Source organism: Lepus europaeus, chromosome 21 (assembly GCF_033115175.1).
Source record: "Lepus europaeus isolate LE1 chromosome 21, mLepTim1.pri, whole genome shotgun sequence".
Taxonomy (NCBI): domain Eukaryota; kingdom Metazoa; phylum Chordata; class Mammalia; order Lagomorpha; family Leporidae; genus Lepus; species Lepus europaeus.
Window position 1 is genome coordinate 10,173,225 of NC_084847.1, and position 15,479 is coordinate 10,188,703.

Sequence of the window (15,479 nt, forward strand, 5' to 3'; positions counted from 1 at the left end):
CTGCAGGGCCCTCCAATGCCCTCTTTGAGGGTTTTCACAGTGGCGCTGGCAGGCGCTTCCCTCCCTGGTCTGCCAGCGAGCAGTTGTATAACCGTCTCCCTAGAAACAGCCCAGGCTGCAGGGTCGGGAGCCCAGGCCCTGCGCTTGTAAGAAAGCTAAGTGCACAGAGCCACGTGGGGTTGCTGGGGGTGGGGGCCCATTCCCGGGCCTCAGGGCGGTGGGAACTCCACACCCCTAGGCTGGTTGACACTTGAAAGAGGAAAAGCTGACTCCCAGCCTTCCAGGATCAACATGGAGTAGATTTTGAAAATGAAGCATTGGGCGTGATTTTCAGTCCCACAGAAGAAAAGGCTGATGGTTGCTCTCTTGCTTAAAATACCTGCCTCCCAGATGGAGTTCAGACCCTGTGACGCGGCCTGCCAGCTCTCCACCCTCAGCCCCCCAGCCCTTCGCCCTCCTCTCTCTGAAGCCTGAGGTCCCCCGGCTGCAATGTTTGCATCTCCAGGCTGTACCCTGCCCTGAGACTCCTATCCCTCCCTGTGTCTCCGTGGGGAACGGGTCAGGGCTCAGGATTTAGACTTCCAGGGCCCACCCCGAGGCGGTGTGTCTGGGTGCCCGGCGCTCCTCTCAGCCTCGGTGATGTCCCCCTGCAATGACCTCCCTCCTCGGGGGGCTGTGGAGAGCGAGGCACGAGGACGCACGTCGGGCAGGTGCACCTGGCGCCTTCCTCAGTGCTACGGCTGCTACTGCCATTGATGATCGCACCACACACAGGTCAGACGCCCCCGTGTCCCCAGCGCAGATCTCTGTGGCAAGCGTCCCGTCGGCACATGGGGCAGCATGGAGAAGGCGCACCTGCCCGGAAGGGCCCAGGCAGTCACGTGTCAGGAGGGTGCAGGGTGCGGCCCAAGCGTTTCTTTCAGGAGCGCTACCTCGTTGTCTTGTTCACAACGTTCTGTCATTTTAAAAATAGCTGTTCTTAATTTGATGGTATCTTTATCTTCTTGAGGCTCAAAATAAAATTAACCTTTTCTGGAAGGGAAGAAACAGCCCCATTAAAATAGTCCTGAGTGTTCTTTTTTGAAGCAAGGCCTGACTCCCAGTGCTCACTATTAATAGTTCTAAACCGTAATTGACAATGGTATTACAATAGGAATGCCGCGTGCAATGACAGCAGGGCCACGGGCGGCGAGGACTCATTAAGCGGCCACCAGAGGAGTCTGGCACATTCTGCAGGCTGGGCTTCCGTCCAGCCCCATCACTTCTAATCTGCGTTCTGGCTGCCGCCCCAGGAGCCCAACTGGGACACTCACAAATGCCTCCGGCTCCCAAGCCCTCGCTGACGGGCGCTGGTCGCCAGGGAGCCCCGCAGGATGGGGCCGGTGCAGGGCCAGTTCACTCCTGATCTGGGCTTTGCCCTCCAGCCCCTTGCACACAGGGTAGCCTGGTTCTCCCAGCCCACAGGCCCGGCTGGAGCCGTTGTTCTCCCTTGTCTGGATGTTGGCAGCAGCTTCCAGACTGTTCTCCCTGGCCGCCTGCCTCGCCGCCCCTCAGCCCGCCCCCGTGTGTGTTTGTTCTTTCCACAAACATTTATTTTATGCAGCCCGTCCTCATCCCCCGGCCCCAAGGCAGGCTCTGCTGATCCAGGGATGAGCCAGACAAAGCCCCAGCCTCCGTGGGATTTCCGTTTCCGTGGGAAGCAGGAGGTGCTCAGAGAAGGAATGAGGACCTCCCCCCCCCAGGAAGCAGTCAGTGAACAGGGGCACGAGTGGGCGCGAGTGGGCAAAGGGAGCAGCCCAGGCAGACAGCAGAGAGCAGAGAGCAGTGCAGGATGGGAGAAGAAACGCAGGGTCCGTGGCAGGTGGACAGAGGACAGGGGGAACTCTGAAGAATTCTGAGCAGAAAATGCCTGTGGCTGCCAACGTCCCACTCCCCTGTCCTTCTGAATGTGTGTCGGGTCACGGACCTCCTGCCTCCCACCTCCCACTAGCTGCTGTACGCGGCCGAGCTCCTGCTGAGCCACACTCGAGCCACTAAGCCCAGCCACGTGGGACTTCGCTTTGCTGCCCGGCAAGCCGGGCCCCCTCTGCCTGCAGGTTTCTTTTTGGCATTAGCCATCCCCTCACCTGGGGGCACCCACCAGGACCCCAGTGGACACGCCTGTCCTCCGTTAGACTCCGCTAGAGCAGCCTCTGCTCAGAGGAACGCGTGCTCTCCTCCTGTGAGCCAGTCACGCCTCCCTGCCAGCCCCCTGAGCACCTGTCCCCAGCCAGTTATCTGTGGCCGTCGGGGCCTGTCGCAGAGCCTGGCAGAGGTTGCCACGGTGAGGTGGGCACTCTGTTATCCCCGGTTCACAGATGAGAAACTCCAGCCCCAAGTGGTTTGGCCCCCGGCTTCAGCAAGGTCATCCTGCCATGTGAACTGGACGCGGTGTGGCCTTTCGGGTGGATTTGCCGGGCCTGGGCCAGCCACAGGCTGTGGCTGTGGTATAGATGAGGGGCTGCAGACTCCAGGCCTGTGGGGAGTGGGCTGGGTCAGGGGCGGTGCTGTGCCTGCACCTGTGGAGGCCCTCCCTGCTCAGCCCTGCCCACCAGCAAGACTGCTTGTTTTGAAGGGGAAGCCAGGAATCCAGGTTTGAAGCAGACACGCAAGGTTGCAATGGCTTTCCTCAGGCCATGTGGAACATACCTATGGGTCACCTGTGGTTTGTGGGTGCCTGGGAGTGGCTTGTGGGGGAGCCGGCAGAGCTGTCTGCCACCGACCAGGCTGTAGAGTGGCTGGGTAAGAAGACCTTGCTGTGACTTCGGAGTGGCCCCAAGGGCCCTGCTGGCAATAGAGGCCCCATGGCTCTTCCTCCCACCTGGTTCTCAGAGGCTTGCCAGTGAAAATCCAAGACAACAGATAAACAGTAACTCCTCCTGATAAGTGTATTCCAAGTACTGCCTGGAGAAGTCTCGTCTTGTCTTAGGATTTATTTGTTTGGAAGGCAGAGCGACAAACTGAGGGTGGGTTGAGGGGGACAGAGGAAGGGGGAGAGAGAGCACACTTCCATCTGCTGGTTCACTCCCCAGGTAACTACATTAGCCAGGTCTAGGCCAGGACAGAGCCAGGAGCCAGAGACTATCCAGTCTCCCACATGGATGGGAAGCGCCCAAGTCCTTGGGTCATCTTCTGCTGCTCTCCCAGGGGTGTTGGTAGAAAACTACATGGGAGGCAGAGCGGCTGGGAGTGGATAGGGCACTTTGATATGGGATGCCAGTGTTGCAGATGTCAGCTTAACCCACTACGCCACAGCGCTGGCCCCTGGGAAGGTTTCTAATATGGGGTACTTTTTTTTTTTTTTTCTGAAACTTGATTCCTTTTGTCTGGGGGTGTGGATTTTTCCAGGCCCTGTGATTACATCAGCCAATTCTGCCTGCCCTGGCTTGGCGTGTCACCAAAGAAGGAAGCTTCCCTCTGTGCCAGGGCCTCGGCTGGACGTGGTGGGACCCCTCTATCGGGGAGCAGGCCCCACGCTAGGTGCCATCTGAGCCCTGGCCTCGTGTCATGGACAGTTCCAGAGCCCCGGGCTCCGGCCAGCCCCACGCCTGCACAGGGGCGTGGAGGAGGCGGTCGCCCAGCCCTGCCCTCGGCTGCCTTCTTGTCTGCTCCATGTGACCCTTGCGAGATGGAAGTGACCCCGCTCCTCCTGCCTGTGCCCTTCATGTGCTCACCAGGCCTGCACACAGGCTGCCCCGGGTTTGTGCTGTCAGCGAGCCCCCAGCTCCCACCCCCGCCCCAGGACAGAGCCTCACAAATGGGATCCTCTGCAGAATCTGTGGGGCCAGGCACTGCACAGATGTGGCTCCCCCATCCCCAGGCTGTGGAAACGTCCATATGGGCTATACATCCGCCCTCCCGTCCCAGGGCAGAGCCTCAGCGACCGTGCAGGTGGCCCTGCCATCAGGAGCTGGGTGGATGTGGGGTGGGGCTTGTGGAACACAGAGCCACTGAGTAGCAAGTGGCAGGGACCTAGACCCGCCCTCCAGCTGGTGGGGCCCTGAGCCACGCCCACCCCCACTCTAGGTTTGCCAGAGAGGGTGGAAAACACTTGCTTATTGGTAAAATCTTTCTAATTGTTATTTCAGAAGTTCCTGTGAGGGCAAAGCTAAGCAGTGCCCTAGAGGGTGGTATTTCGGTGTGATTCGTGTCCATTCAGTGGTGTGGTCACTGGGTTCTCCTTCACTGGCTGGGGAGCTCCACGCAGGCACAGCAGTGACCGTGTACACCCATTGTCCCGTTCCTGGGCCCCCACCCCCTGTTTGGCACCTGTGGACCTGCTTTCCCCCAGCAGCGTCGGACGCACCCTCGGTGTCACTAGGCGTGGTAGCGCGCAGCCCTGGAGATGGCCGTTTGCACGTGGGATCGCCCCGGCCAGCTGCACGTCAGGGTGGGTGGTCTGCGTCTTCTCCGTGCTGGGCTCTGAAGAGGCAGAGCAAGCCTTCCCTGACACGCGTACTTCGTGTGTTTGTCCAGGATGCCAAGTTCGTGGAGGAACGAAGAAAACAGCTGCAGAGTTACCTGCGCAGCGTCATGAACAAAGTCATCCAGGCGGTCCCCGAGTTTGCTGCCAGCCCCAAGAAGGAGACGCTGATCCAGCTCATGCCCTTCTTCGTGTGAGTACCCATCACGGGGGCCTCCGCTGCCGGCTCCTGGCGTCCTCTCTCCGGAGGTCAGGGAGCGGAGCCGGCTGGCCTCCGTGTGCCCCACACACTGGAGGTGCTGAAAGGGAGGGCCGGCCGTGCTTTGGGGTCCTCCAAGGTCCGCAGCTGAGTGTAAATTCGGGGTCTGGCTTCAGACTGCCGTGCGTGCTCATCAGAGGCCAGGGTCAGTTTCTGTGTGGCTGAGAGGGGCCGGCACTGACACGTCCGCGTCAGTGTTTCTCCACCTTGGGTTGGAAACCGGAGGCCACGCCCCACAGACCCCCGTGTGGACTGCAGAGGATTCTGTGTGGGGATGAGGTAAACGAGAACAGACTTAACATGCCACTTAAACCCCTTGCCCACTTAGCTCTTAGAAAACTTGAAAAGGAAGCTTATCTCTCTTCAAATCTGGCTAAATCCCCTGATTGAACTTGAACTGAGCAGTGAGGAGGAGGGGGAAGGAGAGGCCCTGCCCCTCACAGCATGCCAGCAGCCCTCCTGCCCCGTGTGGTCAGTCCTGGCAACTCTGGCCAGGTGTTGACCAGATGCCAGTGGGTCCCGTGGTGGGAGCGGCGTGTTAACATGAGCCTCGGGCGTGTCGTGGCGGGTCTGTCGAAGGGCTGCTGTGAGTCGGGACCAGGACAGGTGGCTTTGGCACTGGGTTGACACTGAGAGCATCAGGCCCACTTTGTGGGCTTTGGAACACAGAACTTGAGGAGGTGATGGCAGGTGACACCACGTTGACACCGGCAGTCTTGGCTGCACGAGGGTCTGGCCCTCCGTTGAAACAAGACAGCTTCTGCCCCAGTGCATCCCTCTCCTGCTTGCTTTTCTGAGCGAGAGGGGAGCGCCCCTGGGACGTGCCAGCTGTTTCCCCGGGGGTGTGGGAGGCAGGTGCCAGCCAAGCTTTGCCCCGCAGCTGAGCCCGCAGTGAGAGCTCCTGGGTGTGCACCCACGGAGAACAGCGGGACCGCAGGTCTGCAGAGCCCAGCCTGAGAGAGCTCTGCTTTGCTTGGTTTGGTTTGGTTTGGTTTGAACCTCTTAACTAAGAAAATAAACCCCTGAGCCGCAGATCTTGACAGCATTTGCTTGCTTCTTTGAAATGCTGAGTGAGGACCCTAAATCCATTTAGTCACTGAGCATCTGTGGACTCGCTCACAGGAGACAATCCCACCTCCCCGTCATGTGGATGAGGAATGCAGGATGAGGGTTACCTGGCCAGCACTCGGGGGCCTGGGCTACTGTCCACGCGTGGCTCAGGGTTACCCGGCCAGCGCACGGGGGCCTGGGCTACTGTCCACACATGGCTCAGGGTTACCTGGCCAGCGCACGGGGGGCCTGGGCTACTGTCCACGCGTGGCTCAGGGTTACCCAGCCAGTGCACGGGGGGCCTGGGCTACTGTCCACGCGTGGCTCAAGGTTACACGGCCAGCGCATGAGGGGCCTGGGCTACTGCCTTGCTTGGGGTGTAGGCGGCAAGTCTCCAGCCTGAGGATTGAGTCTGAGCCTGAGTGGCTTCGACACTGATGTTTGTTGTTTGTTTGTTTGTTTTTCTTAGATTAAATGGTTTATATCATCCAAACAAACACCAAAAAAATCAAATTAAAAAACCCAATGCCAAGCTTGCTTTCACAGAGTCAAGAGTTGGTCATCCCCGCCCCCCACCCCCAACCCCTGTTCTTCCACTCCGTTACACTTAGCTGGAGTCCAGCAGTGGTGCCCTGTGCCCACTGAGTCCCCAGCTGTGTCGCCACCTGGACCCTATGCCAGCCTCCCCTGCTGGGAGGCTATATCCTGGCTCCTTGATGGGTTTCTCAAACTCAGGGCATCCCTCGCAGGACCTGCTGGCCTGGTAGACACCGGGGTGGGGGGTCCTGGTTCTTACCCACTGCTCACAGGGTGTCAGGACACCCCGAGTTTTCCATGACGAGTTTGGCTTGCATCCTGCACTCCTGTCCGTCCATTTCTTCAGCCAGTTGCTTATTACACTGCAGTGGACCAGGTGGCCCTATTGCTGTCTGGGGTGTAGCAAGGTGGGCAGGGCAGATAAAAGCTAGTGGGTAGAATTTGCTCAGGTTTCACCTCAAAAATAAACCTTTGCCCTTGTGCACCCGGGAGTCCAGCGAGACAGGACCTGCCTTTGCACACACTTTTCCGCTTTGTTCCATTTTGGTTGTCAGCCTTCCTTTCAGTGTTTTCCGCATGGGGTACCACGACTTCTAAGGGATCTGCTGTCTGCACAGATCTGAGCTGAAGAGCCAGCAGGTTTAAGTTTTTTCTCCCAGTCTCTCGGCCTCCCGCTGCCCACCTTGCCAGTGCCAGTCATAGCTCTGAGATAGAAAGCAGGACAGGAAGTGGGATGTGTCTTTCCCATTTTGGATTCTGTGTATCGGTGTGGCCCAGGTGGGGACAGAAGCCCACCCCACGAAACAGGGAGCCAGTGAATGGCCACCCCCAGCTCCTTTGTCTTTTGGGAGCCCCCTGTTGTTTGTATCCCCCTGTTGTTTGCAGGGGTGCAGAGAGGTGGCACCCTGCAGGGGGTCCGGAGCCCCAGGGGAGTCTCAGAGGCCGAAGGCCTCACTCTGCGGCACCAGCGTGCACGTCGGTGAGGGCCGCCTTGGCGCACTGTGCTCTCGTTGAACACGTTATTAAAACGGCTTCCTGCAGAGTACTTCCTCCCTGGGACAGACATCGTGTTCCGCTGCTCCTTGAGGGGGAGGGGAAGTTAGAGGGAGAGGAAGCAGAAGAATGTAGGGCATGGCACACATTCCCAACTGGCTTCTCAGCAGAAAACGTGGTCCACGTTCCCCAGGCTCCCCCACTCCATCTGCTGCCACATTGACTCCCGACGTTAGACGGACTCAGCTGAAGCAGGGTAAGCTTAGCCCAGGGAGAAGCGCCCTGCCCCGCACTGCCCGGGGTCTCAGCTGAAGCAGGGTAAGCTTAGCCCAGGGAGGGAGCACCCTGCCCCGCACTGCCCGGGGTTGCTTGAGCCCAGGTTCAGACCTTGTCACATGGCTCCTCCTAAGGAGCATTTAGCTCTCCTAACTCTTGTGGACTGGCCAGAACCTTCTAGGCTCCTGAGTCCTCGGCATCATCCAGTTTGCCAGGGCCCGCTGGCAGACCGGCAGCGGGGACAGTGTTTTAAAATAAGACGTGCAGGATACATGCGCCCCAGCGACTCCCTCTTGCGTCCCCCTTGGCCTGCTTCCCCGATCTGCCTCAGCTGCCTCGCCCTTGAAGGCAGACGGGTGTGAGGCCCCCGCCGCCCGTGGAAGGCCGGGAGATTTTGGAGTGAGCGACAGCCCCCGGTTCTGCTGCTAAGGAGGCCAGCGGCCTCGGGCAGATCCAGCGAATCTGAGCCCTGGTACTCCCCACACGTGCGGCGGGCATAGGGGTACTGACCTCTTGATGCTGGGGTATGAGACGGGATGGTCTGTGGGTGAGCGTTGATCACCGTGTCCGGATGTGTGTGAAGCAGAGGGGGTCACGGGCAGGAGCAGGATCCCTACAGAAACCCTGTGGATGTCACCCTGTCTTCGTCCGTCATCTGTCCTTCCACCCACCCACCCATCTTGTACGTACACATAGGGCTCTCAGGAAAGGCAGGTGATTGGCCTGGGGTCACGCACAGAGAGGCTGCAGGCAGGAGCAAGTGTGCCCTGTGCTGCCCTGAGATACGAGGACTGTCTGGTATGCAGTAGGCGCTCACAAAGTCAGCCCTTCTCTTGTCCTTCCTGGCCTGGGATCTCCCAGTCTAGGAGAAAGTGAGTTGGGGGTTGCCCTCAGCAGGCAGCGGGGCAGCTGAGTGCTGGCTTTTCCTGGGGCGGAGCGGCGGGCCGGGGCTGGGGCCTGGGCCTGGGCCGGGTCAGGCCTGTCCCCGGGGAAGCCATCGTCACCCCCCACCGTGGATACTCAACACCAGAAAGCCCCACCTCCAGTGCACCTGCTGCCCGGTCGCCCAGGAGCTGACGTGCTGGTGCCTCTGTTAAGGGAGGCAGCAGAAGCCTGGTCCCCCGGTGCTGCACTCTGGGGCTGAGGGGCCCCTACCTGGGGGGCCGCAGTGCCCTGGCTGTGCTGAAGGTGACAAGGTGACAGCTCCTCTTCTCTCACTTGCGGCTGGCCTCCCTGTCCCCAAGGCAGCCCCCGGATCACAGTAACCACGCTGCCCTTGCTGCCACTGCTCTCTGTCGGGTGGGGTTGGAGATGAGTTCCCCCAGGGCTGGGGGAGGAGGTGACACTGGGATGACTCCAGGGACATAGACTCCACTGTGTCCCTCAGAGGGGCCTGCATTCAGCCTGTGTCTTTTTCATCCATTCGCTGTGTACCAAGCACCTACTAACTACTTGGCAAGCTCTGGGGATAGATTACACTTTTATAAGGAGGAGTGGGGATACCTTCATGTAGCAGAGCGGATGAAGAAGGGGTGGACAGAGGAGTCGTATCCCCCAGGTGGTGAAGACCCTGGGAGAGCAGGGGGTGCAGCGTGGAAGGCTGGGGAGCCCCTGGTGCTGTTGCCCACCAGAGCCCAGGAAGGGCCTCTCCTAGGGAAGAAGAGGTGATTGTCGATGGGAAGGGTGCTTGGGTGGATGGAGCAGTCAGTGCAAAGGCCCCGTGGCAGGAACAAGTGTGGCCTCCCAGAGAGAGCTAGGGGCTCAGATCCTACAGGGCCTTGGAGACCGGGACAGTGACTTCAGGATTTATTCCAGGTGGATTGGGAAGCCACTGAGGGTTAGGGCAGGGCTGGGACATAACCTGGTTTATGGTTTTAAAACTTCGTGCTGGATGGGAATGGAGAGGGGCCGGGGCGGGGGATGGGTAGCTGGACATGGAGGCAGCTGCACGCTGGCTGCTGGGTGAATGAAGAGAGCTACCAGTGCTCATCCAGCACCCGGCCAGCTGGGCAGGTGCAGGGAGGCCCCAAGTTGCTCATGGCTTTGTCTGAGGCAACAGGCAGCTTTATCTTCAAGTCAACATGTATTGAGCGCCTACTATGTACAGGCTGCAGGGCTACGCAGGGAGGTTGGGGGGCCATGCACAGAAGAATGAGACCTGGACCCAGCCCTTAGGGCCAGCGTACATACAGGCCATGATGTTATGTGTCCGCGTGCCCTCCCTCTCTCTGTTCTCTTGGTTACTTGGATCTATGCAGAGCGCCTACTTATGGGTCACACTGCCTTGGGCAGTATCTCAGTCCTAGCACCGGCCAGCCGTGTGACCTCGGTGAGTCGCTCACCCCTCCCCACCTCAGCAGCAGGGACAGCAGCAGCATCTGCCTCTGGGGTTGCCCCAAGGGTCGTGGGAGGCACGGGTGTCATGCTTACAGGACGGTGCCCCCAGGCGGTCAGCACGGCCTGCAGGTAGCCATTTCCAGCAGCAGAGGGGCTGTGGCGCAGACGTCTTGGGGGAAGTGATGAGCTGTGGTGTGAAAATGCTGCCGCGGTCCACAGTGCCGAAAGACCAGGCGAGGCCGTCGGCGTTCCATGCCCACCCCCAGCTACCGCCGTCCAGGCTCCCAGGTGACTGCGGGAGGCAGTGTCCATCAGGTTCCATCCCCACCCCCACCCCCACCCCTGTTACTGCTGTCCAGGCTCCCGAGTGACTGCAGGAGGCGGCGTCCGTCAGGTTCCATGCCCACCCTGGTCACCACTGTCCGTGCTCCCGTGGACTGCAGGAGGCGGCGTCCTGCCAGGCCGGCCCGAGCTCCGTGCAGCGCTGTGCTGTTTGTCTTCTCCCACTTGCTCAGTTGACTCCTGAAAGTTTCAGGGGACCTGGGACCTGCTGTGACACCTGCTCTTGCTGGGACAGTTACGATCTTCTGGGGGCTGCCCCCACTTGGTATTTCCTGGAACCTCCCAGCGGGGCACGTGTTGGCAGCTGGGTCTCCGGGCCTGATTTCTGGAAGCCCCTCTGGCCCACAGCACGGGAGCATTTTGAGTTTTGACAGACGTCACTGCCTACCCCTAAGAAGGGCCAGTTTGATAGGCAGGACCCTGGACATCCTAAAGGGGCAGCCATCCTTTCCACAGTGGCGGGAGAACAGGGCCCTTGCCCCTGCATCCAGAGGGTGCTGGGACACAAGGCTGACCCCCAGGCAGGAGGTGTCTCCGCAGGTCTTTGAGCTCGGCTGTCACCTTGGGGAGACTGCATTGCTGCTGGGTAGAGACTGGGTAGGTGGGCAGGCAGGGGCCTTAATGGTACCCCAGTGGCAGGCAGGGGTTGGCCTCAATCAGAGCCTCCAAGAGGGTTGGAGGCTGCAGAGTGCAAAGCCAGCAGAGGGAGGCGGGGCTGCCCGCACTCTGCTCAGCCCCTGCTCAGAGCCAGGTGTAAGCACTGTTGGATCCACCATCCTCACGCCCAGGCAGAAGGGTTGGCTTTGGCACCACTGGCGACAGAGCGGTGACAGACAAGCAGGTGATGAGTCAGTGATGGGAAGGGGGGCAGTGTCAGAGATGAGCCAGTCTTTGAGGCTGAACATCTGAGTGAGTGAAGGTCATGGGGTCACAGAGCAACAGGGTGGACAGGAGACACTGGTCCACGTAGGAGAGATGTGGCCACTCGGGCCTGTCCTCTGAGCACGTGTCAGGTCACCATCCTGACGTTTCCCAAAATGCATCCCAATCAGAGTCTCAGATCTCAAGGAGAATCCATCAAGAGAGCTCTGCAGTTCTGCAGACACGAGGGCGTGACGGGCGACGTTCCTGGTTTTAAAGGAATGCACACAGGCAAGGCCAGGGCAGGTGGCGGCGCCCGCACAGAGTTGGAGGTGACAGTGGGCGTCTGCAGAAACCAGGACTCCAGGGGAGAAGTGGTCGCCTCTGAATTGGAACTCTGAGCCAAGGCCAGGGTCAGAGTGTGTGCGCCTGGCTCTGGCTGCTGCGTGCAGTGAGCCATTCTCACGAGTGAAGGAAGCACCAGTACGCTCACGGGCCCAGGTCCTCTGAGGCAGTGGTCATCCAAGAAATAACAGATTTCAGAAGCACAGCGCTCCCGTGAGCTGCCTGGACGTGGTGCTAGGAGCGGCTTAGCCCACGCCAGTGCCCCAGCCGTGCCTGCAGCCCCGCCGTGGGCCGTGGCTCCGGTCCTTGGTGGATACCCCCGCATTTACACGTCTCATTTATGATGCAGATAGTTTTGGATTTCTGCAGCCATGAGTAGTGTGAAGAGTGTTGGGAGTATTTTCGGAATAATTTATGATTTGAGAAATTCCAGGGATTCTGGCTTCACCACGTCAAGTCGTGGAGCCCGTCCTTTCAGGAATTTGGAGAGACTCTTTGGGGAGAGGACTTCCCAGGGGAATGGCTACTCAACCACAGAGGCTGCAGGAAAAACACACCAGGAGAGCAAGGAGAGCCGAGGGCCAGGGCCAGGAGGGAGGGCACTGGGCCAGGCCTGGAGCCCCTTGGGCCGAGGGCACGGGAGCCTGAGAAGGTGGGGCAATCAGCGGGGGTCTCCGACAGCAGTCCCTCTGCATGGGAGAGCTGCACTATGACACCGAGCCCCAGGGCTCTGGGGCGAGGGAGCCGCCCTCCTCCTCTGCTGCCATCATGGCCAAGGACCCACAGAGCAGGTGGCGTCTCTGTTCCCCTCGGCAGTGGCAAGAGCACGCACAAGTCCTCAGGTGCTGGGGGGGGGGGGGAGCGGCAGTGCCTTGGAAGCCCCCAGCCCGCCTGAGCAAGTGGATCCTGGAGCTGGCAGAGGCCGTGGGCAGCGGGGGTTTTCCAGTGGGGTGCACCTTGCGTGGCTCGAAGCTTCCCCCGGGAAGTCCCCGCAGTGACCCTTGGTGGGGCTAGGACCTCGTCTGCCTTTTCAGGAGTCCTGGCCTCGTGGCTCCTGGGATAACTCAGGTCAGGTGGAGGCCCTTTGGGCTCGTGGGATCTTAGGCCTCTTCCTGGGTTCTTGTTTGGACAGGGGCATGGAGGGAAGCCCCATCCCCAACTCCAAGGGGAGTTCTAACCTGGGTTTATTCAACACAGTTCTCCCATCTACACAACAAAGCACAAACACAACAGGTATCTAAAACACTACAAAGTTACAAAACTCAAAACAGGAATTTGATAGTACTGACTGTACACTAAAAGCCGAAAGAGCAATGTACACATTGCCAAGGTAACCAGCAGGCCCACTATGAGTGGCAGGGCCAATGGGGGTTTCCATGACGACCCTGCAGGCGGGCTCTACTCTGCTACTGCATGAGTATGGGGAAACAGAGCCACTCGTGGCCACCCTCCGGCCCAACAGGAGCTGGTGTAGGACAGCTGTGCCCAGCAAGGGCGAGCAGGCTACAGCCTGGCCCCGGCCACCTGTGGGAGGGTCAGTGCACTCCCAGGCGGAGCTGCGTTGTACCAGGAGCCTTGCTCGTCCCTGCGGAAGGGACTCTTGGGAACCAGGAACGGGTGACTGTCCAGCTCGGGAACTGGAGGGCGTCTGTCTGGGCACAACCCCACCCCAGCAGGGCTGTAGCCAGAGCCGACCCGCAGAGACGTCTCCACTGCGGCCTCTGAGCCTGCCTGAGTGAGGAATTCCCTTTCCTACCGATCCTTCTCCGGCTAGGAAAGCGACAAAACTTGGGCAGACTCATCCACATCAGAGACACTGCTGTTCCTGGCAGCCTTTGCCTCCACCTGTGCCCCTCCTCGCTGTCGGAGGGAGAAGGGCCAGCGCCCCTATTGGGTGTCTGCCTGGGGTGGCGGGGTCCCCGCCTGATGTGCGCCTGTGATCTCTCAGCACTGTGCTTGTAGATGCTTGGCACCTTCCACACATCCGGCAGTGAGAGAGCAGACAGAACTCCCCACCCCCGCCATTCACCAGTGCCTCTGGGGTCAGGGCAGGCCATAGCAGTGAATCAGGCCAGGGTGGTAGAGGGGGTGGGGTTATCAAGTGGAGCTCACAGGTCCCATGGAAAGGCCTTGGCTGCTGCTCATCTGGTTGAAGGTTGCTGTACGGGACTGCTGGTTACTGGGAAAATCTCTGTTTTTTCTGGCATTAGCAGAAACTCCCACCTTGACACAAAATCTCATGTTCACATTACCTTGGGGATTCATCTGTGGGCAAACAAAACACCTGTGGGACCCACGTGTCCCGTGTCCAGAGTACCCCAGGGCCGAAAGGGACTGTAGCCGGCGACATCGTTGAGCGTGTGAGGAGGGCAGGTGGCTGTGGCTGAAGCCACTCAGGCCCAACAGTGACGCTGACCAGGTGTTGACCAGGGTAGCTTTGACAGGCCTCGGGGCCCTGTGTCCCTGGGCCAGCTTGGTACCAGGAGATGGGGGGAGTTCTTTAACACAGGCCTGGCAGACTTCTGCCCTCGGGGCCCTGTGTCCCTGGGCCAGCTTGGTACCAGGAGATGGGGGAGTTCTTTAACACAGGCCCAGCATCCAAGTGCAGCCCATCCGCTCCGCCACCCTCCTCCCTGGGGAGAATTCCAGCCCTGTGTTCTGCTCTTGGGCGTGAAGCATCTGCCTGGGTATCCATTTCTTCTTTGCGTTTCCTGCCTTCTTAGACAGCCATCAGCATGGCTTGGTTGCCTGTCAGAAGATCACAGCTGATCGTTTTTTAAAAGATTTATTTATTTGAGAGGGAGAGACAGAGTAATCTTCCATCTGCTGGTTCACTCCCTAAATGTTTATGACAGTCAGGGCTGGGCTAGGCTGAAACCAGGAGCCTGAAATTCCATTAGGGTCTCCCACATGGGTGCAGGGACCCAAACACTTGGGCCATTTTTCACTGCTTTCCCAGGCATGTGAGTAGGGAGCTGGATTGGAAGTGGAGCTGCCGGGACTCGAACTGGCGCTCTGGTACAGGATGCCAGCATTGCAGGTGGCAGCCTAATTCCTTACACCACCTGCTGGCATCCACAGCCAATTGTTTGCATTTTTTTTCTGCAGCTGAACAAGAAGAGTGGGGCCTTGGAGGGCTGTTGTGTCTGTTTAGGGGAGCTGGCCTCGGTTATTTGGGTCGAAAAGGAAGTCTGGGCTTTTCACCTGTTGAGCTCAAGAACCCAGTTCTGGTCCTGGGTAGAACTTGCCTGAGGGGTTCCCTGTGGAGCGACTCTGGCAGGACCTTTCACTGTGGGTGTCCTACTTCCCTCTCTCCACCTGCACCCCTAGGCCCTGGTGGGCTTCCTCGGACCTCTGGGCCTGCTAATGTGGCTTTCTGGGCTGTCACAGCTGTGGGGGCCCGGTGCTCCTGGAGTCCAGTGGTTGAACGTCCTGAGACACACAGGCTGCCGTGCCGAGGCGGGGACGCTGATCCAGCCGGAGGAGCCGGCTCCCGGGGTCCGTGAGAGAGGCGGGACCCCCGGGGCCCCACAGGCACACAGGGGATGGCGAGATGACACCAAGGATGGTTTGGCCCTGTGCCGCCCCAGTTGTCCTCAGGCATCGAGTCCTCACGTGTGCCCTTTGAGAGTGATCTTCCTGTTCCCATTCTGTGGATGAGGATCTGAGCCTCAGAGAGAGGGAGAGGGGCTGGATGGGGTGGAGTGGGCAGCGCAGGCTGAGCTTACAGGTGCACGAGTCTCCATCGGGAGGAAGCACACAGCAGAGCACTCCCCAGTAGCTTCGTGGTCAGTGACTTCCAGGTTGCAGGTCCTGGTCCCCCCCAGGAAGTGAGAAGCGGTGTTTGTCACCGCGTCTCTAACCATTGCTTCAGCTCAGGGCCACAGCCATTGACATCCCTGCTCTGACCTCTCACTATACAGACCTGCTCTGGGGCTACTTGTCGGAGCTGTCCAAGGTCCCATCCATTGCCCTCTCCTTGGCATTGACTCTCAGAGTGAGTGCTGCCAACAGGGC

At 59.6% G+C, this 15,479-nt stretch overlaps 1 protein-coding gene across 2 annotated transcripts in view; it reads left to right on the forward strand.

The window, feature by feature from the left end:
- SNX29 (sorting nexin 29) overlaps window positions 1-15,479 on the forward strand; it is a 473,054-nt gene that overhangs the window by 442,055 nt on the left and 15,520 nt on the right. For both annotated transcript variants that reach the window (XM_062180202.1, XM_062180203.1), the window contains one exon: window positions 4,516-4,655. In XM_062180202.1, coding sequence (XP_062036186.1) covers window positions 4,516-4,655 — 140 coding nt within the window. The remainder of the gene's footprint in view (window positions 1-4,515; window positions 4,656-15,479) is intronic.